This window comes from Coptis chinensis, chromosome 6 (assembly GCF_015680905.1).
Source record: "Coptis chinensis isolate HL-2020 chromosome 6, ASM1568090v1, whole genome shotgun sequence".
NCBI lineage: Eukaryota > Viridiplantae > Streptophyta > Magnoliopsida > Ranunculales > Ranunculaceae > Coptis > Coptis chinensis.
The window spans coordinates 18,170,038-18,190,567 of record NC_141461.1 but is presented as its reverse complement, the minus strand read 5'-3'; the positions used below and the strand labels follow the sequence as shown (position 1 = coordinate 18,190,567).

Sequence of the window (20,530 nt, the reverse complement as noted above, 5' to 3'; positions counted from 1 at the left end):
CTAATTCCATTTATCAAAACCAAATTTAAGTGATTAACACCACAATTCAACAATTCCATTTCCATATAACAACATTTATGAAAACTTGGCACCAATTCACCAAATTAGAACCCCAAAAAATAAACTAATTCAATGAAAAACTTAAAATCGCCAAAAACGTAACGCAAAAAGTTAAGAAATAGAGAAAATAATGGAATGCAAATATAAATATATAATGAAGTTAAGCCATAAATTGAATGGAATGCAAAAAATAAAGATTACCTTTTGTTTTTGGTTATTTGGTTAAGGAGTTTGCTTGTTTGAGTTGTTTGAGTTTGAGAGTGAGAGAAGACAGAGAGTCAGAGAGAGCCTACGGGTATGAATAGGAACCGACTATTGGGGTTTTTATATATGTTTTAGTATAGACCCATAACCCATCAAACATTGACACAATTGTCCCCTTTTAATCGTTTTGGCCTCAAAATAAAGTTACTTTTGTAAGGGCAGAATGAGAAGTGGAAAAAGGCTTTGGAATATTTTTTTGTTTATCATTAGTTTTTATTTTATTTGTATTTCTTTTCTATAATTGCTTTTATGTCGATTATAATCTCACTATAGTCATGGAATTTTTAGGGGGTGCGGTAGTGGAAGTTTGGACAAAATCTTGGGAGGTGCGAGTCCTATAGTTTGGATATTTTTTTCGACAATGACTTATGTCGTAGTGGAGCTTTTCGCACCCACATGCACCCCCCTAGTTCCATACTTCCATCTATGGTGATGTGTGATTACTATATAACAAGGTGAACATACTATGACTACAATCAATATGCAATAAGCTATTACAATCTAATACACTATTTATAACAATTGTTGTGAGTTATAACAAAATTATATAAGATAGGGCAGTATACTAGTATTATTACAAGAAATGAGGCTCAACCCCTTGGTTCTAATTCGGTTGAGTATAAACTCCCTCCCATCGACCCATATCACATAATCTTCCTATTATTTAGGTCTCGTTAAATAATCTCCCTGTTTTCCAAAAAAGAGATCAAATCTTGTCTATTTTTATTTCTTATTTTATTTTATTTCCTTTTTTATCCTTTTGGGATTGAAATTTTTCTGACTATATGAAAATTTTACATAGGATGACGTCAGCCCGGTTTGTCATTGTCTATTTTTACATAGTCATATATATATGTAAAACTATATTTGCATAGTCATTGGAGCTATAAAAACTTAAATTTACACAGTAACTTTTGGGATTGAAAATTTCCCGACACCTGACAGAATATATGTAAATGTATTTTTACATAGTCACATATATGTAAAACTATATTTATATAGTCATTGGAGCTATGAAAACTTAAATTTACATAGTAACTTTTGAGATTGAAAATTTTCCGACGACACCAGACATAATATCAATTTAAATTTTCCTATGAAAAAAAATTCCATATGAAAATTTAAATTTAAATAGGTTAAGAAGACTGTGTAATTTAAATTTACATAGGATGACGTCGGCCGGTTTGTCCTTAAGCCGAAATTATAAGTAAAGATTGATGATGTCAGCCCGGTTTTCACAGGGGTATTTTGGTCTGTTTTGGCTTTGATGTTAGGTTTTATGATTTAAACCCATTGTGTGAGTATTATTATTACTAAAACGAGCCGAGCCCTAATCTTGGTTCACTGATCTCGGTTGCCGGAAGATATATCGGGTTGGGTCCTAATACTCACGTGCATCCCTCGTGCAAAAAACACAAAATCATTCCCCCTAGTATTTTGTCTTTGTCTTTATAAATTGAGCAGTCACAAAAACAAGAAAAAAAAAAAAACAGCTCTCCCCTCTTCTTCACTCAAAGCATCTTCTTCTTCTTCTTCAAAACAAAAAATCATGTCGTCGGTATCATCCACGTGGCAACCTAAAGAAGAAGGTTTAAGAGAGATCTGTGGATTACTTGAACAGAACATCTCACCCAATTCTGATAAATCTAGAATTTGGCAGCAATTACAACACTATTCACACTTTCCTGATTTCAATAACTATCTTTCTTTCATCCTTGCTCGTGCTGAGGTATAATATATATATTTTTTTTAATTTTAATTAAGGTTATGTGAATTCATTTCAAGAAATGTGAGAATGGGTTTAGGATTGATTGTCTTTTTAGGTGAAATTTAGATGTTGTTATTATTTGCTAAAAAATAAAATAAATGCTCATTAATACGTTCGATGGATTATTATGCTATGTGGAGATACGGACGTGTTTTTCCTTTTGGAGTCACTGCTGTTTAAATTCAACATTTGTTTAGTTTGGGAAACTGCATTTTCTACTGATTTGAAGGATATTCTTTCGATGGCAATGGATTTTCATCTTCTTCCCTTATATTACTTTATTACCTGAGTTTAACATGCAATCGTATTAATTATTTTCAATTATAGTATTGAGGCTACTTATTTTTGGTATAAGTATATAGAGACTTTCTTTCTTGCTGAGCACATGTGGTTTATGTTAACTTGTGTATGCAATGAATACTTGCCCGTATATGATTGTTGGCTTTTATAGAAATATTTACACTTAATTTTTCTGCTACCCGTGATCTAGCATGTTTAACCCTTCAACGGAGTATACGGTTTGCGTTTCATGCGGATACCCCAGCATTGCGTCCGTTTTAACCCTAAATTGCTTCTCGATGCTTACTACCTAGTTTTTTGCTCACCAGCACGTGGTTTCTATTGGGAGGGGAACAATTCCAATGTGCTTGGTTCAATTTTAAATATTAGGATATCTTACTTAGATGCTACATTCACTGTTGGTGTGAACAATTGTGTTTTTGCTTCTCAAACAGGGCACACCTGTAGAAATTCGACAAGCAGCTGGACTACTGTTGAAAAACAATTTAAAAAATGGTTTCAAATCCATGGCACCTTCAAATCAGCAGTATGTAAAGTCAGAATTGTTGCCTTGCTTAGGTGCAGTAGACAGGCACATCAGGTCTACAGTTGGGACTATTATAAGCGTTGTTGTACAACAAGGGGGAGTTTCTGGCTGGCTAGAGCTGTTGCAAGCACTTTTGCACTGCTTGGATAGTAATGACTTAAATCACATGGAAGGAGCGCTGGATGCTCTATCCAAGGTTCGTACGGACTTTCCTGGATTTTTCTTCTTTATTAGCTAGTATGGCGATGGATTATTTTTTCTGACAGATTCATCCCGAGAAGGGTATGAACTTATTTTTTTCTGCGTACATGTGCAATATAGTCACCCTTCTTATCATTTACTTGTACGTAGTTGGCATTTAAACTTTAGTATGCTTTTGGAAGGTTTTACTTACACTCAATGAAACTCTTTATACCAGTCGAGGTGTCATATACAGTATATACTTATGCTGTGTGTTCACTAATTTGTGTCATAGATCTGTGAGGACATCCCCCAAGAGCTTGATGTAGATGTAGCTGGCTTAGCTGAGCGCCCCATCAATATTTTCCTTCCACCACTACTCAAGGTGACTAATTTTTTGTATTTGCTAGAGTTGCATTGCGTTCACTCTTCGTGCTGGTTTGATCTGGAAGTTGTATGTGGTGTTTCTCACTGAAGTTTTCTTTTGAAATCCTTCAATTGTTTTGTTTGGATCAGTTTTTCCAATCACCACACGATTCACTGAGAAAGCTTTCCTTGGGATCTGTAAACCAATTCATTATGTTGATGCCCACAGTAAGTAATGGTAACTCTTTTCTTTCCCATTGTACGTAATCTACAGATAGTAACATGTCTTGCTACGTTTCTTGATGTGGTGCAGGCTTTGGTTCTATCTATGGATCAATACCTCCAGGGTTTGTTTCTTCTTTCCCAGGATAGTACTGCAGAAGTGCGAAAACTGGTAAGTGGCTTCATTGGAATTTTCACCTGATAATTCTACAAAGCTATCAATGCTGCACGCACCCCTAATATTAGTTTCCTGCTACACTTGTCTATCTAGTATATTCCAGGGTTCCCTTTATGGTATGATTGACAACCTTTATAAAAAAGTTGTATGTTATAATAATGGATTCAGTCATTAGGCAAGTCATTATTATCCATCTGTTCAGCACTCTTATGCTAATGTTATGTTTATTGTGTAATTATATATTTGTTTTTCCTTCCATAATACGTGTAGAATCTTCTCCTATCCTCTTACTTTCATTTGAGCTACGATATTTGGTAGTTCAGATTATACTTATAAAAAATGGGGATCTGTATGGATTGGAGGAAATAAATGGGAATGGATGTTTACAGATCTAACCATTATTGATTATTGTCAATCAATGTTTATTATCAAATCGATGCTTTGTGCTCAATAAGAGGAAATTTATGTGGGGCATCGAGTTTCTTTCTCTAGCCACAGCTTGTGATGAACTATTAAATACTTTCAAATCTTATATCTTAATTTATTTTCTCACTCGGGAAATGATTATTTTCTAGTTATCTACGATTACGTTTGTCACCAGTACTTCTGTGCTGTCAGGTTTGTGCTGCGTTTGTTCAGCTAATTGAAGTTCGTCCATCAATTTTGGAGGTCGGTATGTTTCATTTTTTATGCTTTCTTTTCTTCAAGCTTACATTCATCTTGCAGTCTATACTTAGTTATGAAAATATGGAATCTGGTATTGTGTGTGATCATGTGGTGTACTTTGTATAGGCGTCACTTTGAGAATAAAGAAGTGAATTTCCAGAATGTCATACAGGGGTTTTCTATGTTATTGGTTGAAACTTGAAAGTGTCTGTTGATATGAGGAGCATGTGTTTTGATCATCTTGCAGCTAGCTAGGGAGACGTTACGTATAAAGAATAGTAATTGTTGCGTTTGTGTATGGTAGTTTTGAGTTTGTATTTTTATTTTTCTTGTACTCGTAAGTTTTCTTGACCTACTTTGTACTATCTTCTAATAAAATTTAACTTTATTAATAAAAAAGTTGGTGGTTGCGTGATTGGCATATAATCTTGATGGGTATTTTTACTTGATAGTTTGAGTTTTGATGACCAATTATGTTGTTGGTTAGATGGCAACCTAAAAAATTGAGTTAGATGATTTTAGAAAATACCTTTTTACACAATATCTTTTCTATGAGATTATCCTTATCTACAAGTTGTCGCTTAGATTGTAACTTTTTCGCAGTTCGCTTAGCATTATGGGAAAAGTCGCTTGGGCTTGCTTTTTTGATGAACTATGTTGATGATGAGGATGATTGTCTTTTTCATTAAATCTGATATACATCCGTTTACTTTATCTCATTTTTAGTTTGAAGTATACATCCGTTGCTCTTTATAACACGAAATCTCTTATTGCAGCCACATTTGGTCAATATAATTGAATACATGTTGCTAGCCAATAAAGATACTGATGATGAAGTTGCTCTTGAATCTTGTGAATTCTGGTATACTTTTCTTACCCAGTTTCCTTTATGTTCAATTGCTCAAGATTGAATTGTTTCAAAGCATAATTTTGATTGTACAAAACTTTTCGAGGCTATAAGCATAGAGATTAAACTTTAACTCCCAGGTCTTCTTCAAATGTTAAACTAATCTTCAAAGTTTCACGGTTTTAATACATGTTTTCACAGGAGATCCTTGTAGAGGTGACGACATGGGGACACACACACACACACACACAGAGTTTAGCCCTTTATTTTATTCTTATAAACATTAATTATTATATGTTTTTGGTCGTTTAAATATCTTCTGCTATAATACTACTACAACTGCTACTGCTGCTACTACTGTATAGTATTCAGTGGCAAGATTAATTTTATGTAGTGATTACTTTCTAATATTTGTTATGATTATCAGGTCAGCATATTGTGAAGCTCAATTTCATCCTGAAAGCCTTAGCAACTTCTTACCCCGTCTGATTCCAGTTAGAGCTCTCCCTCATGCAACTGGCTTTCAAAATTCTCTCTCCCTCTTGGTCTTTCTCCTCCTTTTTTTTTAATACTCACTTTTGCCATCTGTAGGTTCTGTTGTCAAACATGGTTTATGCTGAGGATGATGAGTCACTTGTTGACGCTGAGGTGAACTTTTTTCGGATATCATAGTTTACACATCATTCTGAAAATCAGTTATTGCAAGTTTGTCTTACCTCACATTTTAGTACATGCTTGCAGGAGGATGAGTCTTTCCCAGATAGAGATCAGGTGTGATGCTATATCTCTTTTTCAGTTTTTTGTATCTTTCTTTGTTATATAGAAGTTATAAGTGCTCTTTTGTTGATTAAATTTTTTTGTACATATTAAAGTTTGTCTGTGCCGAGTCTTTTAGTAAACTCTAAAAATATTTGCTATGCGTGTCTGCAGGATCTGAAGCCTCGCTTCCATGCATCACGATTTCATGGAGCAGATGACGCAGAAGATGATGTGTGTTCTGTCTCCTTTTTTCTATTTTTTTCCCCAAAATGCTTACTACTTAATTTTTCGCTCTCAAAAGTTTGTATCATTGTTGATTTCATTGAAATGTTCATTAATGATGATTGGTTACTTGTGTAATCGGTTTTTACTATGTAACATTTTTAATTTCTGAGGATCTAATACTTGTGTAGGTAATGCAATTTATCCCACATTTGGCACTCTGGTTTCTGTAAATTTTTTTTTTTTTTGATAAGCAAGTTTTCTAAGCTGCTTTTGTAGAAAAAATTGTGTGCTTCGATACATTAATGAAAAACACACTTTTTGTTTGGAAAAACAATTAGTGAAAGCATAAAGCATGTATTAGATGCTTCTGGTTTTTTAGGTTTATCTGGTTTTGCTTTTTAATGAAACTTCTTTATTATTTATTTACAATTGTGAGATGCATTATGCTTATTAGAACCTGATTATAAACAGAAAAAGCTGCTTTATTGGAACAAGGCTCAGTGACTGACTAGATTAAGTCTTGACCACATATATGCAGGATGATGACATTGTCAACTTATGGAATCTCAGAAAATGTAGTGCAGCTGCCCTGGATATTCTCTCAAATTTCTTCGGGGATGACATTCTTCCTACATTAATGCCATTTGTTCAGGCAAGTAACTAAATCAGTAAATCTTGATGAAGTAGAGTTAGTTATTTAATTATATGTTAAACTTTTAGTGATCTCTTGCTGAGTTTGTGCAAATATAAAATGCTGCATGATATCATCTACGGCTACTCCACGTTTGTCTTCCCTCATATCTACCAAATTTACCGTCGCTGGTAAATGATAATTGATGAAACATGAAACAATCCATAATACAGGTAACAATATTGCAGGTGTATTTATGGAAAATAACTACTTTCCCTGTTTTAGAAGTTGGTATTTCTAGTAGGTGTGGTTTATGACTCCAGTAGGCGTGGTTTGTCTTTGGCTAATTGTGATGTTAATGTGATTTGTATAGGCCAGTCCTCTGTTACAATTCTCTTTTTTCTTTGTTGGGATTTGTTAGACTTCTCTTGAGGTTATACTCATAAATTCAGCATTGTGCAGGCTAAGCTAGCCAGTACTGATGATGCTGTGTGGAAGGAAAGGGAAGCTGCTGTTTTAGCCTTGGGGGCCATAGCTGAGGGTTGTATAAGTGGTCTTTATCCTCATTTACCTGAGGTAGTTTTATACATCTTTTTCATTTGCTCGTAATAATTGAAGTCTGCAATTAACATAGACAGAAGCTGGTACTTCTTAAACAAATTAAGCATTTTTTAAGGACTTGAACATATATAAACAAATTTTGTCCTCCATTGTCATGCTGTAGTCGAATTTGAGTACTTACTTTCTATCAAAATTAGTTGGTTTGGTATTAGTTCATTATAATGAATTTTTTGGTTTTGTGTGCTTTACCATTTATTATTGAGGTGGTCAACTACTTGTTTTTTTTTTTGTTTAATATTATTATTATGATTATTATTATTTTATTGTGTCTGCCCCATTGTGTGATTTCAATATGGTCTGTATGACTATGTCTGATTAGAATATTGAAATCTATTCAAACTGTCTTTCATGCTTAACATTGTATGCTGATACAGTAATCAGTGTGTTCACATATTAATTGAATATATATTTTTCTACAGATTGTGTCATTTCTCATCCCACTCTTAGATGACAAATTTCCTCTTATACGGAGCATCACCTGCTGGACACTTTCTCGTTATAGTAAATATATTGTTCAGGTATGGCTTATTTCCTTTCTATCATTCTTGTTGCTAAATGGAATCTAAATTTTTCTTTGAATGGCCTTTTGCATTATTTTTTTTTATTATTTTTTTATTTGGGTCCAATAGGATGGGTTTCTTTGGTTTCTGCTCTACTTGTTTGATAACTTCTTTTTGGAAGTTTCACGGACTTCTACACCTATTCTTAATTATCATTTTTTAAGTTCTCCAACTTGGAGGTGATTATCTTAAAGTTTATTTTTTGAGCTGTTTCTTTTACTTAATATGCATAAGTTAAGAAGCACCACACCGAATGAAAGGAAGTATTGGGAGAGGGAGTTGACACCTTTTCGCATGTTGGTAGATGTTGTAACGATGCTTAGGGTGGGCAATAAGAACACTGTGTGTGACTCAGCTTTGTAAGACCTTGTCAGTTTAATTTCTTCTCCTCCATTGTTAAGGGCCACATTGTTCATGAGTGATGACAACTTTGAACATGAATGTGTTTTGATATCTGGACTTTCACAAAGACCAATCTGATTGGAGATCAAAGGACCGTGTTCTTTTTCCGGCAAGAATTGGTGACAACTAGTCAGTGCGACACACTTTAGGCGCTTGTGTGTTGGGTAGTTATGTGTGTCTCGCGTTGTTTACCACAATATTGGATTCTTGTGTGTGTCTCGTTGAAATGAAATGCAGTTACTTTTCCATGCTGTTCATTGTAAATACTTTCAAGTTATTGTGGGATCCCAATTTTGTTTGGAGCATAGACCGTGTTTGATAAATTAAATGCAGCCTTAGTGTTTATGTTGGGGTAAGCCCTGTATTGAGGGTGACCATTTTCTATAAGTATTAAAGCGGGCTTTTGTTTTTTGTGGAGAGGTGGCGAAGTCTCTCGCTTTTTGTTTCTCGATTTATGGTTTTTCATGTTTTTTTTTTTTTCTTGTAATCCTTACTTCGGATCTCTACCATCTTATCTTAACCAATAAAAAACCAAAGAAAGTAATATGCTTTGGTTCTAGAGCCTTGATTATTTTACAACTCTGTCATTCACATTCTCCTTTAAACCTTGGCAAACAATTGATTTTTTCAAAGTTGTTTCAGTTTTTTATTAGCCTGGGATTTCTTCGTATATTCAGGGTATTGGCCATCCAAAAGGGCGTGAACAATTTGACATGATCCTTATGGGTCTTTTACGAAGAATACTGGATAGCAACAAGAGGGTGCAAGAAGCTGCCTGTTCAGCCTTTGCAACACTGGAAGAGGTCGACCGTTATGTGAATACAATTTAGTGATCACATTTTCCTTACTTGTTTTCCCCATTTGTATGTGGATTTTTCTGTATATGTGGATCTATTGAATTGCAGGAAGCTGCAGAAGAGTTGGCACCACGCTTGGAAGTCATTCTGCAGCATCTATTGTGTGCTTTTGGGCGATATCAGGTTTTTTTGTCAATGGTTTTACTGTCTTGAGATTGGAACTTCATTCTCGTGGTCAAAATTTCCTCACACCTTTGTGTGTGAATTTTATTTGTTATTTTCAGAAACGAAACCTCCGCATTGTGTATGATGCTATCGGTACTCTAGCAGACGCTGTTGGAGGGGAGTTAAATCAGGTACTATCTCTATGTTAACAAGATATTGCTTATTCTTTGTTCCTCTCATTTCAGTAGTCATTTCTTGTTTGAAAAAATTCATTTGATTTGTTGATGCTGATTCTGTATGCTAATGTTTACAGCCTAGATATCTTGATATTTTGATGCCTCCACTGATCTCAAAGTGGCAGCAACTATCAAATGCAGATAAAGACCTCTTTCCTTTACTGGAATGCTTCACATCTATAGCACAGGCATGTATCTTCTTGTCATTTTCATTACTATTTTTAATTATGGGTGGTAATGTGGCACTTGAGGCCTGACTTTGGTGGTCGTTGAAGAAGGGTTGTGATTTCACAGTTAAAGTAAACAACTGTTTCAAAATTTTAAGCTATTAATGCTTTCTAAGGGTAAATTGTAAATTTTGTCTGTTATCTGCCTAAAGAATTAACCAAAAGAACGTAGTCATGACCCATATTGAATGAATATCGGGCAAATTACATGATGAGTCCCATTTAGCATTGATGAAAGTTGCTGGTGTTCTTGTACTAACTTGTGTGCTACGATGTAATCATTTTTCTGTCATTGAAAAGACAAAAAAAATAAAAGAAAAATAAAAATAAATAAAGGGGTGACTGAAGGACACTTGTTAACAAAAGTTCTATATTTATATAGGAGTTTCAGTTTGTCATTCCTTCAGTCCATACCTGCACTTATCAAAATGTGATGTTAATGTATCATTAGAAAGCAACAGCTTAGAGTTGAATTAAGTTTTTCCAAAAAACTTCACGGTTGAAGTGGAAGTATCAGAAAAGCACATCCGTAGAAAAGAATTATCACTCTCACTGTAGTGAAGGTGTACGCAGTGGGTTGGGTGTCAAAGATTGCAGAGCAGAGTGACTATGGCACGTTATGGTAAATTTCCTAAAGATAAGCATGCGGAGTAGCTGTTGAACTCCAGCCAATTGATGAATCTCAAAACTTGGTATCTGGTATAACAGAAGTTTTATACCTTTTCAAACTCAACAAACTGAATACAATTTTTTCTCGCTTGACATGACTCTCGGGTGGGTTTGTGATTAGAAATGTTTAGGTGTCTTTGTTTATATACCCTGGACTCCTGTAGTTCTAGATTGGGCCAAGCTAAATTTTTGGGTTGGGTATCAGTGTCGCCACCCTGGCACATACCCTGATTGTTGACACCTTTTACCTACAAAAATAGTGAACAAGCAGCCAAGCAGTTGCTGTTCACTATTTTTTGTCTCTTTCTGACCAAGTTGTTGGAATAATTATACTCTTTTAAGTCTCAACCGAGTTGGTCAATAATATATCTTAGATTTTCGAGATTATATCTAATGGCCTTCTTCCTATTACACAGAAACATTTGTTAGCCTCAATCGATTCAAAAAATTCTTCATTGTTTATCTTTTCATCCGTTTGCAATGTGTTGGAACACCAGACTTTTGTAAGAGTTCTAATAGTAATTTGTACTGTTTCAGGCATTGGGTTCTGGATTTTCTCAGTTTGCTGAACCTGTATTTCAGAGGTGCATAAATCTCATCCAAACCCAGCAATTAGCCAAGGTTCTACGCAGCCGCTAATTTAATTAACTTTTGAGGCAGTTTTTATTTTAATGATACTGAAAAAAATGTTTATTTTAATAATCCTTGGTCATCACTTCGTATACTTGTTTAAAGCTTTCTTTGTTGTTACCATAGTTCGAGATTTTGAAATTCTCGGAATTCCGACAAATCCAAAAACTGAAATTCATCAAATTTCGACCCCTATCATATTCGGAATTTCGATTGATTTCGGAATAATCAATATTTTGAATCTATATTTGGAATTCCGGTTTTTTGAAAAACCGAAATATTGGGTGGAATTCCGAGGTTTCATTCGGAATCATGAACACTGGTTGTTACATCAGTCTTGACCACTTATTAAAATGTTTTTGTTTAGTTATGATGTCCTGTGTTGGATCTTGGATGTAACATTTGTCTGTTCTATATTGGTTCTACTGATGTGCCGAATTTGTTGGGAGTTGGTCGACTTACGGTTTTATTGAATTTGTTGAATTTGGTATCATTGCAGTTTCATGTGTAAACAAAATTGCTTCTAATAAAGCATAGTAAATAATTTCATCTTGTTTCATCTGGCATGTAAAGCCTAGGGTAACACTTGTTCACTTAAATGTAATTACATTATACTTTTCTTACACCTTTCTCAATCTATTATTATCATAGTTTACATGGTCCTGTGTATTGTTAGTTTTAGTCTTGATATAACATCATATTTGATTAGACCAGTTTTAATAAATATATGTTTATGTTGTTGGTGTTGGTGTTGGTGTTGGTGTCTATATAAATACATATTGGGCATATAATTTGGTGTCTGAGTGTCACATTCAAATTCTATTAAATTGTTCGTGTGTATCCAGGATGCTTCACCTTTTGAAGTTTTTAGGTTAAGAATTTTATTTGTAGAAATGGCTATACCTGGTTGTGAATTGTACGTAGCTTAGCAGAGTTCACTTAAGATCATAAAATTCTCTGGTTGTGCCACACTTGTTGTTTACGTGATATAAGTTGCTTGGTGATTACTTGGTCTGCTTAATGTAGTTTTCTTGATTGCATTGATATTGATATTGTGGGTATAATAATGCATTCTGTTTGACACTTTCTCTGCAGGTCGATCCTGTGTCTGCTGGAGTCCAATTTGACAAGGAATTCATTGTCTGCTCGTTAGACCTCCTTTCTGGGCTTGCTGAAGGTCTTGGTAGTGGCATAGAGAGTTTGGTATGCACCTAATAATTAGAATTTTTCTGATCGAGGAAAATGTACATCTGCTCCTGTTTCTTTTGAGAGTTTGGTATGCATTTATATTTCCTTTTTTGACAAGTCAAATGTTTTAATATTGAGCCACTACCAAGATAAATGGCCTAAGCTACCTAATTTGTCCCAACCCTTACATCAACAAGGAAAACGAAAAAGTGGAAACAGGAAAAAGGAGAACAAAACCAGAGAAAAGAGAGAAATCCTCAAAGTAAAACCCCCAAAATGAGAAAGAGAAATCCCCAAAACGAAAAAGGAGGTACTAAGATGCACCTTATAAGCAGGAATAATAAATATCTACTTCTATAAAATGGCATTTAGTCTAATGCTAATGGAATCGAGTCAGCTATAGATTGTTTATAGTTTTTTTTTACTCTTATTCGCTTTTCTGTTTGCTTTTTTGTTTGTTCTGGGTATTAGTAGATTGAGTCCTAGGTGTACGGGTTCTCGGGGTTTTTGTGTCCTGGTCTCTGATTTAGCATAGCTGTGCCTTTACAGATAAAAACCTAATAGAACATATCGTTGTAAAACCTGACATGAACAATGCACTAACCAGACAATCAGTCATGCCAGGAATTAGAGGGTTTTGTGATTTTCTACATTTTGATTGTAGATTTAAAGAATCAGTATGCCCGTACGATTGTATTTTTTATACTTTTGGTGGTATTAAATAGGGGATAGATTTGGCACAGTTATATATATAGATGTTACCTTTATCATGGCATCCAATTAGTTGTCTACTTTTTCTCCTGGTACATTGGAGCGATCTACCTTGTTTTAATATTTTTGTTCGTATTCTCAAGTGTTTTCATACACACCTATAGACTACTTAAAGTACTTGCTGCGGATAGCTGATTTCACTTATAGTAGGCTGATATATTTTGATACAATCTGTATTGTAGGTTGCACAAAGCAATTTGAGGGACTTACTTCTGCAGTGTTGCATGGATGATGCTTTTGATATCCGTCAAAGTGCCCTTGCACTTCTAGGCGATCTTGCAAGAGTGAGTTGAGAACACTTTTACCTCGCTGTCTTCGTTATTTCATGTTTTAGGTAGTCTTATTTTCTTTAATTATGAACATTTATAATAGGATTATTGTAATCTATACCAGGTTTGTCCCGCTCATTTACGCCCCCGTTTGTCCGAATTTCTTAATGTCGCAGCTAAACAACTTGTAAGTGGTAGTACTTCCCTAATTTCCCCCCTCTTATCTTGGTAGTCAAAGTGTGTACTAAAGTAATTTGTGTGCAGAGTACTCCTGAGTTGAAGGAGACTGTTTCAGTGGCAAATAACGCATGTTGGGCAATTGGGGAGTTAGCGGTGAAGGTAGTTTCTTTTTTGACAATGATCTGTAGAACTAAACCTAAGTGATACTGACACTGGTACGAGTATTGGTATTTGATACGAGTGCGAACTATCCCACATGGCTATAGTATATAGCCTTAAATATGTCTATGCCGTTTCTGACACGGAGCCAAAGCACGTTTTTCTAGAAAAATGGCGTGTCGATGCACATAGAACTTAACCAACTAATTTCTGGGTCAACAGAACTCTTGGTTCAAACAACTGAAACAAGTATTACATACAATGAAATATGGATTTTAGTATTTTTCCTGTCTTTATTTTAAGCTGAGTTACACTGACACGGATAGGTGTGTCCATATCGGACACGGATACGAAGTGTCTGACACGGCGAAATATCAAAATTTGAGGCAAATCACATACAACATGTGTCTGATATGTGTCCGACAAGGACACGTGGATACGTATCCGACAGTTTTTTTTCAAAATATGGATTTTAGTATTTTCCTGTCTTTATTTTAAGCTGAGTTACACTGACACGGATAGGTGTGTCCATATCGGACACGGATACGAAGTGTCTGACACGGCGAAATATCAAAATTTGAGGCAAATCACATACATGTGTCTGATATGTGTCCGACAAGGACACGTGGATACGTATCCGACACGGTTTTTTTTCAAAATATGGTGTCCATGTAACATAGATTTTAAGTATCATGTAGTTAAGAAGGCATCTTATAAGACTAATTACCACAGTTTAATCAGTTTTTATTTGTGAAAATGTGAACCCCACCTTGACTCCCACCGAATACTACATTTTTACCATCAGGTGGGATTCGTAGAAGGAAAAAATCCAAATTCACATGTCACACAACCATTAAATTAAGAATATATTGGTCCAACCTATAAAGATGCAGCCAACTTTGAATTTTAGCCTTGGTGTATCTTCCCAGAAAGTTTTGTTCTCTCTCAAAAACTATCCTGTTTATCATGCAGATATACATTCGTTTACATTATTAATCTTGAAAGTAATTAAAATAATTGCTGAAAAAGATTGCTTGTTGAAAATTGTGTTCTTGTACTCTTTTAACACAAAGCTGGCTCAGTGTTTGACACAATTTGTAGACATGGGCCTTTTATTTGGTGTAGAGTATTCCCATGAAAAGATAATTTTTTAATAAGTTCCTGAGTCTATGAGCATGATGTTCAATTCTTAATTTCAGGTTCATCAAGAAATTTCTCCTATTGTGATGACAGTAGTCTCATGCCTCGTACCGATACTTCAACATGCAGAGGTGATTCTCTTTTCCACTGATGCATTATGTGTTTGTAGCGAGTCTTGGCTCTGCACTGTCTTCAATGGTCCTGCTTGTTTCTTAACAGGAGATTAACAAGTCACTCATAGAAAATAGTGCCATAACTCTTGGGAGAATTGCGTGGGTCTGTCCAGAACTTGTATCACCACATATGGAGCATTTCATGCAAGCATGGTGCACTGCGTTATCAATGTAAGACAACCTGGAATATTGTGTTTTGTTTAGCTTCCAACGTAGTGGTTCTTTACTGTTGATTTGAAGTCTAATAAATTCCTTTCGTACTGGCCTGACTTTCTTCACAGGTGGATGCATTTTTATTTAAAAAAAAAAAAAAAAATTTACTGTATTTATATTATGCTTCCTCCTTGAATTAGTACCGTGAAATGTATTTTGGTCAAGTAAATTGTTGAGTAAATTTGGTGGTAGATAGTAGATGCAGTGGACCTGTAGAGGAATCATATTTACCATGTGATGGGTCCAACTGTCCAACATGGCATATTTACTCAAATATTGTTTTTCAAGTGATATGTAGGTGTACCAATTCGTAGGTAATATGGGTGTAACAGATAAACAGTATTTATGCTTGTAAAACTTAAATATTTTACGCGGTGGTGAAATTGGACGCAGTGTCCAACATACAAATTCTAGGGAATGGTTGAAGATGGGCATATGGCCAGGTGGGGGAGGCATTCCCATGTCAGTCTGATGGTTTTGTTTTGGGAAGTTTGGAATGTGGTATACACTGTACAGTACGGGTAGTGGTCCACAAAAGGGGCTAATAACTTTCCCTTCCCAGCATGACAGTGAAAATGTTAATAAATCAGGCTGGGGGGGGGGGCGGGGGATGAAGTGGTATAAAGAGTTGGTGGCTTGGTCGAGTGGTTGAGGCGTTCGTGCTTTACAATCACCGTTGTCTGGAAACTGAGTTGTATGTCAGTGAAAAATATTAAGATTGATGTTACTGAAGTTAATCATTAGTTTTGGTGCTGATGAGACTTGGACTCCTAGTTATTGATTTAATTCCAACGAAAACTTAATTTTCCAAGCACGGGTTTTAATTTTTTATGAATTGATTTTCCGAGACAGTTATGTACTTATGCTAAAGCAAGTGAAAACTGTCGCAGGATACGGGATGATATTGAGAAAGAGGATGCTTTCAGGGGTCTATGTGCCATGGTATGAGTAGGTTATCCCTTTTTCTTTTGAAGAAAATTGACATTGTTAACCTGGCTTTTTTTCGGAACTTTTACAGGTTAGAGCAAATCCATCAGGGGCACTCAGTTCACTTGTTTCCATGTGCAAAGCCATTGCTAGTTGGCACGTAAGGCTGACATAATGTTCAACTTGTAAACTAGAAATATATGTGGAAAGAATCAGGTGAAGTGAACTGATCTTTGTTTCTCTTTTAAATTTTGTGGCAGGAAATAAGGAGTGAGGATCTACACAATGAAGTTTGCCAGGTCTTGCATGGATATAAACAGGTCAGTTCTTCACAATAGCATCCAAATCCTTATTATTTTTCAGTGAGCTTTACATTCATACATCCAAAGTACTATGGATCTGACACGATATTCAGAATTAAGTAGTCGAGGGCAGTGTAATATTTATGGAGAGGGGCTACCCTTTGGCATACCAAACCCCCTGATACAGGGGGTGTTAAAAACTCTATTTAAAAATTTATCCTTGGGAATATGGTATTTAGTATGTTCCTATCGTGTTACCCGAAGAAAGGGTACATAGTTTTTAGACCATTCCCGTGGTTAAGATGATGACACAGCTCATATACAGATGGAATCTGTTCCAATATATGTGCAGATGCTTAGAAATGGACCGTGGGAGCAATGTATGTCTGCTTTGGAGCCTCCGGTGAAAGACAAATTATCAAAGTATCAGATCTGATTGTGTGATAAAATCATGTTCCGCTATTCATGGTGGTGGAGGCATACCTCTCTTATGTGCTTTGTGGTGGCATTCTGGCATCTGCTTCTTTGGTTAATGTTCTGAGCATAAAATTGTGTTGCTGTGATTGTTTGAGCAAATGCCAAGGTGTAGTTTAGAACTTGGGGAAGCAATTGTGAAACTGTTCCTCTAGGCTTTGGAGCAAATACTGAATGGTTGCGCTGCCCACAAACTTCAAAATCTTTTTGTGACGGAGTTTTTGAGTAGGAATAGGAAAAGTTGGGTTAAAGTTGCGAGGTGGATATGGATCTCCAGTTGCAGCTTTTTAGGCACTTTGGAGACAGTTTATACCCCTTTGTTTTATGAATTATAAAGCCTTGTCCACCTTCAAGTTTGTTATACTCGGGCCATAGCTCATTTCTTGATTGTATCAGTGATTACTCATGTCTGTAATTTTTGTCAATCTCACATTGGGAGGATTCAAGTACAGAGTGTAATTTTAATGATCGGTGTTATTCTTTGTTTGGATTGTAAATTAGCTCTTTTTTATTCATGTACAAGTTATATGCAGACAGCTTCGTATGTTGTAGTTGTTAGGGACTTTATGAGTCACTGATAATTGATATATCTTTCAAGGAATCAGTTTTGAGCGGAACTGTGGTGTTTTAGATATGATTTCTCAACTGGGCGTCTTGTGTTTTTAATCCTTTTTTGAGTTAAATCATTCATTTATCTTTGAGAGTTTGGTGTAGGCCTGATTAATAGCAAACATGTTTACTGTTGTCTGGACAAAGAAGTGTCACGTGGTATAAGCTGGTCGAGGAAAAAAAAAAGTCAAATTACATAGGTATGCACTATGCACACAGCAAGCGTTCCATTTGCTCACTGGCAGGAAAGCGAATTCAGTCCTAAATTATACGAGGTTACCATAGGTATGCCTTGCATCTTTTTATTGTTTTTATCTTTCAAGCTAAACTTTCTACAGGATAGTTGAAGCCTTGAATGAACCAATCTTCACAAGGGAAAATGCTCTCTGCCCAGAGTAAAGAGCTCTCTGCCCATAGGTATAGAGACACTCTAAAGTATCACCTTCTGAACCCAAAAGCATATTTTGTAGCAAGGGCAAACATTAAACTTTGGTGTGAAAAATCTTCCAACATAGCACACTGCAATTTACCGCATTCTAGGGACCCAAGTTTGGACTAGTGGGGATATCATGCTCGAATTGTTCATAAATGCTTGAATAGAGATCGAAAGAGGTTGTTTACAGTTTACACTGTTCTGTAGAATATAAAGAAACGGTTGTATTGTGACAACAAAGCTTAAGAAAGAAACTAAGAAAGTGAGAGACACATATACACTGTGATGGTTAAATTAATTGGTTTTGGGCAGCGGCCATTTCGATTCTCTCCCAAGTCTGAATCCTTCTATTTTGTTCTTGGTCAGCCAAGTACTCCTGGAGTTCGAGTCCTCGGTGGCATCTGGAGTAGAGTGTTGGCTCCATTTCTTCAAGCATAACCTTCACACTTAAAGTCAGTTGGCGGACACTCTTGCTCCAGTGCCAATTGAGGTTCTTCTCGAGGCCTTCCACTACTACTGGAAATATTTCTTGCATTGCCTGTGATGTCATCTTCACAAAATGCTCATTGTTCCAAACATAAAGCGCTCGCTCTGAAACCTGTGGAAATTAATACTTGTCAAAGCCACGAATTAATCTCAACAATCACATGTTAGTGTATATAATTTTATTGTAATTTAGAACATAAAATATGTTTACCGGTGAATTATTACTGGTGAAGCACTTAACAATCTGGGTGCAGATAGGCTTAGCCAACTTTCGATAATGTTCAGGGTCTATATTCTCTACCAGCTCCTCAAGCTCTCCGATAAGCAATACCTCCTTTTGACAATTAGTGATAGGCCAATACCTTAAAATTCCTTTAACAATAATCCCACCAAGAACAGGCTCTTTCTGCACAAACTGGGAAACACAATATGCTAACTGCCTATGATAAGCTTGCATTCCCTTCGTTTTATGTAGAGGAATAAGAACTCTCATTAAAAACAGCTTGTGTTCTTCCTTAAGAGGGACAGTGAATCCATTTATAATGCTTCCCCATATCTCCAGTAATTCCCCGATGCCAGGATGACGATCTGACTCAAATATAAAGTGTAAAAATGTGTCGTTCATCGACTTTCTCATGAAGGATCTGTAGAAGGTGAATTTGGAGTATATTCTATGGTAAACATTCTTTAATCTGTCGCGTTCTCGTGGGTCTTCAGATTGAAAGAGGTAGAGGAGGTTGAGTAGGAAAGGCTGATCGATATAACTGCGTAGAATCTTGGACTCAGAATTTAGGACAAGTCGAAGTAGAATATCATAAACAAATTGGAGGTGTGGCCATGAAGGCACAGGGGAAGTCATTGGGTCCTCATCATCGGGAAAGTCGCCTAAGGCAGTCGCGTAAGAAGGTGGTGGGAGTGGCCTAAAGAGGTTGTTAGACAGCATAGAAATGAGCGGAGCCATAATTCGATCATCTAATGGAGTCTTCGATGCTCTCACCAAAGAAAGAAGTTCGGCAAGCTTGATACGCTTATAGTCTTGTTGGGACGGTGCCTCGTATGGATCATTGAAGGTAAAAATGAAGTTGCAATATGCGATGCTGGAAAGAAGCTCTTCATTTTCAGCTTCAAAAGAAGATTGCAGGTTGGAGGGATTGTTTCCATCAATGTAGTTACCATTGCTGTTGTTGCTTTTGGAATCCAAATCAAATAGATACTGAAGGGTGGTAGAATTTTCCCTGGAAAACGCTTTTCTGTTATTCTTCTGAGCACCCATTGCACCTGTGCTTCTCTTCTTGTTCTTCTTCTTGTTCTTCTTTTTCACTTTAGAATATTGTGCTTTGAATGTTGGTGAGTATTTTTACATTTTTAAGTTCAAAGAGAAAAGGGAGAGTGTTGGATTTTTCTTGTTATCTTTAACAAACTTTGGGGCTTGGAAGAAAAGCCAAAAGGACAGCGATGTTATATAGGAAAGAAGTGTTGTGAAATCCGATAATAGAGGAAAGAGAAGTACATGTTTGTTGGTGATTGAATATGCCTTGTATTACAGGTCACAGTTGTGAGACAAGGTGGGATTCAATGAGTTGGGGCTGAGGGGTCTAAGTGGAGTTTCTTAACTAATTTCAGTTTAGGGACCCTTCAGTTTATTTCATTTTTATTTTGTTAGGAAGTATATCTCCCTGCATACTCGTATAGGTATTTTAAAATAATTTGTACTGGCTATATATGCGGATCAGATTCTAACTAATGCGGATATAACTGTGTTTTATTTCAGTCAAGCGCGAAGATGGGGGTCTGGCCGGCCTGCTATATATAACGAAGCTTCTGTCGATCACTTCTTCTGTAAGAAATTGTAAACGCGAAGCCTAAACCTTTGAGCAAATAATGTGCATATTTTGCATATATGTAAG

The 20,530-nt window shown here is 35.9% G+C and overlaps 2 protein-coding genes across 3 annotated transcripts; one reads left to right on the top strand and one right to left on the bottom strand.

The window, feature by feature from the left end:
* Positions 1–1,774: 1,774 nt before the first annotated feature.
* On the top strand, positions 1,775–17,592 carry TRN1 (transportin 1). 2 transcript variants are annotated; one of them, XM_086565051.1, is made up of 29 exons: positions 1,775–2,053; positions 2,827–3,114; positions 3,394–3,483; positions 3,615–3,692; positions 3,778–3,858; positions 4,483–4,533; positions 5,307–5,392; positions 5,805–5,871; positions 5,969–6,025; positions 6,119–6,148; positions 6,308–6,367; positions 6,900–7,013; positions 7,455–7,568; positions 8,033–8,131; positions 9,253–9,378; positions 9,481–9,555; positions 9,657–9,728; positions 9,851–9,961; positions 11,207–11,290; positions 12,395–12,502; positions 13,441–13,542; positions 13,652–13,714; positions 13,792–13,866; positions 15,066–15,137; positions 15,226–15,350; positions 16,283–16,334; positions 16,411–16,479; positions 16,580–16,639; positions 16,974–17,592. In XM_086565051.1, the coding sequence occupies exons 1-29, from the start codon at positions 1,874–1,876 to the stop codon at positions 17,055–17,057; spliced, it is 2,673 nt and encodes an 890-aa protein (XP_086421177.1). In that variant the 5' UTR covers positions 1,775–1,873; the 3' UTR covers positions 17,058–17,592. The 2 variants fall into 2 exon arrangements, with proteins under 2 accessions (XP_086421177.1, XP_086421176.1); XM_086565050.1 differs by having other exon boundaries at positions 1,783–2,053; positions 16,947–17,592.
* A 679-nt stretch (positions 17,593–18,271) lies between these two features.
* On the bottom strand, positions 18,272–20,054 carry LOC147491888 (serine/threonine protein phosphatase 2A 57 kDa regulatory subunit B' beta isoform-like). Its single transcript, XM_086565052.1, has 2 exons — positions 18,835–20,054; positions 18,272–18,735 (listed from the first exon to the last, which is right to left on the bottom strand). The coding sequence occupies exons 1-2, from the start codon at positions 19,894–19,896 to the stop codon at positions 18,427–18,429; spliced, it is 1,371 nt and encodes a 456-aa protein (XP_086421178.1). The 5' UTR covers positions 19,897–20,054; the 3' UTR covers positions 18,272–18,426.
* Positions 20,055–20,530: the final 476 nt, after the last annotated feature.

What these genes read in the sequence shown, in the direction of transcription:
- TRN1 (XM_086565050.1), top strand. Translation starts at nt 1,874, where the DNA reads ATGTCGTCGGTATCATCCACGTGGCAACCTAAAGAAGAAGGTTTAAGA. An exon ending in TCATCCTTGCTCGTGCTGAG is followed by an intron (nt 2,054 to 2,826) that starts GTATAATATATA and finishes CTTCTCAAACAG; the next exon opens with GGCACACCTGTAGAAATTCG. An exon ending in CAGATGACGCAGAAGATGAT is followed by an intron (nt 6,368 to 6,899) that starts GTGTGTTCTGTC and finishes ACATATATGCAG; the next exon opens with GATGATGACATTGTCAACTT.
- LOC147491888 (XM_086565052.1), bottom strand. Translation starts at nt 19,896, where the DNA reads ATGGGTGCTCAGAAGAATAACAGAAAAGCGTTTTCCAGGGAAAATTCT. An exon ending in TCACCAGTAATAATTCACCG is followed by an intron (nt 18,736 to 18,834) that starts GTAAACATATTT and finishes TAATTTCCACAG; the next exon opens with GTTTCAGAGCGAGCGCTTTA.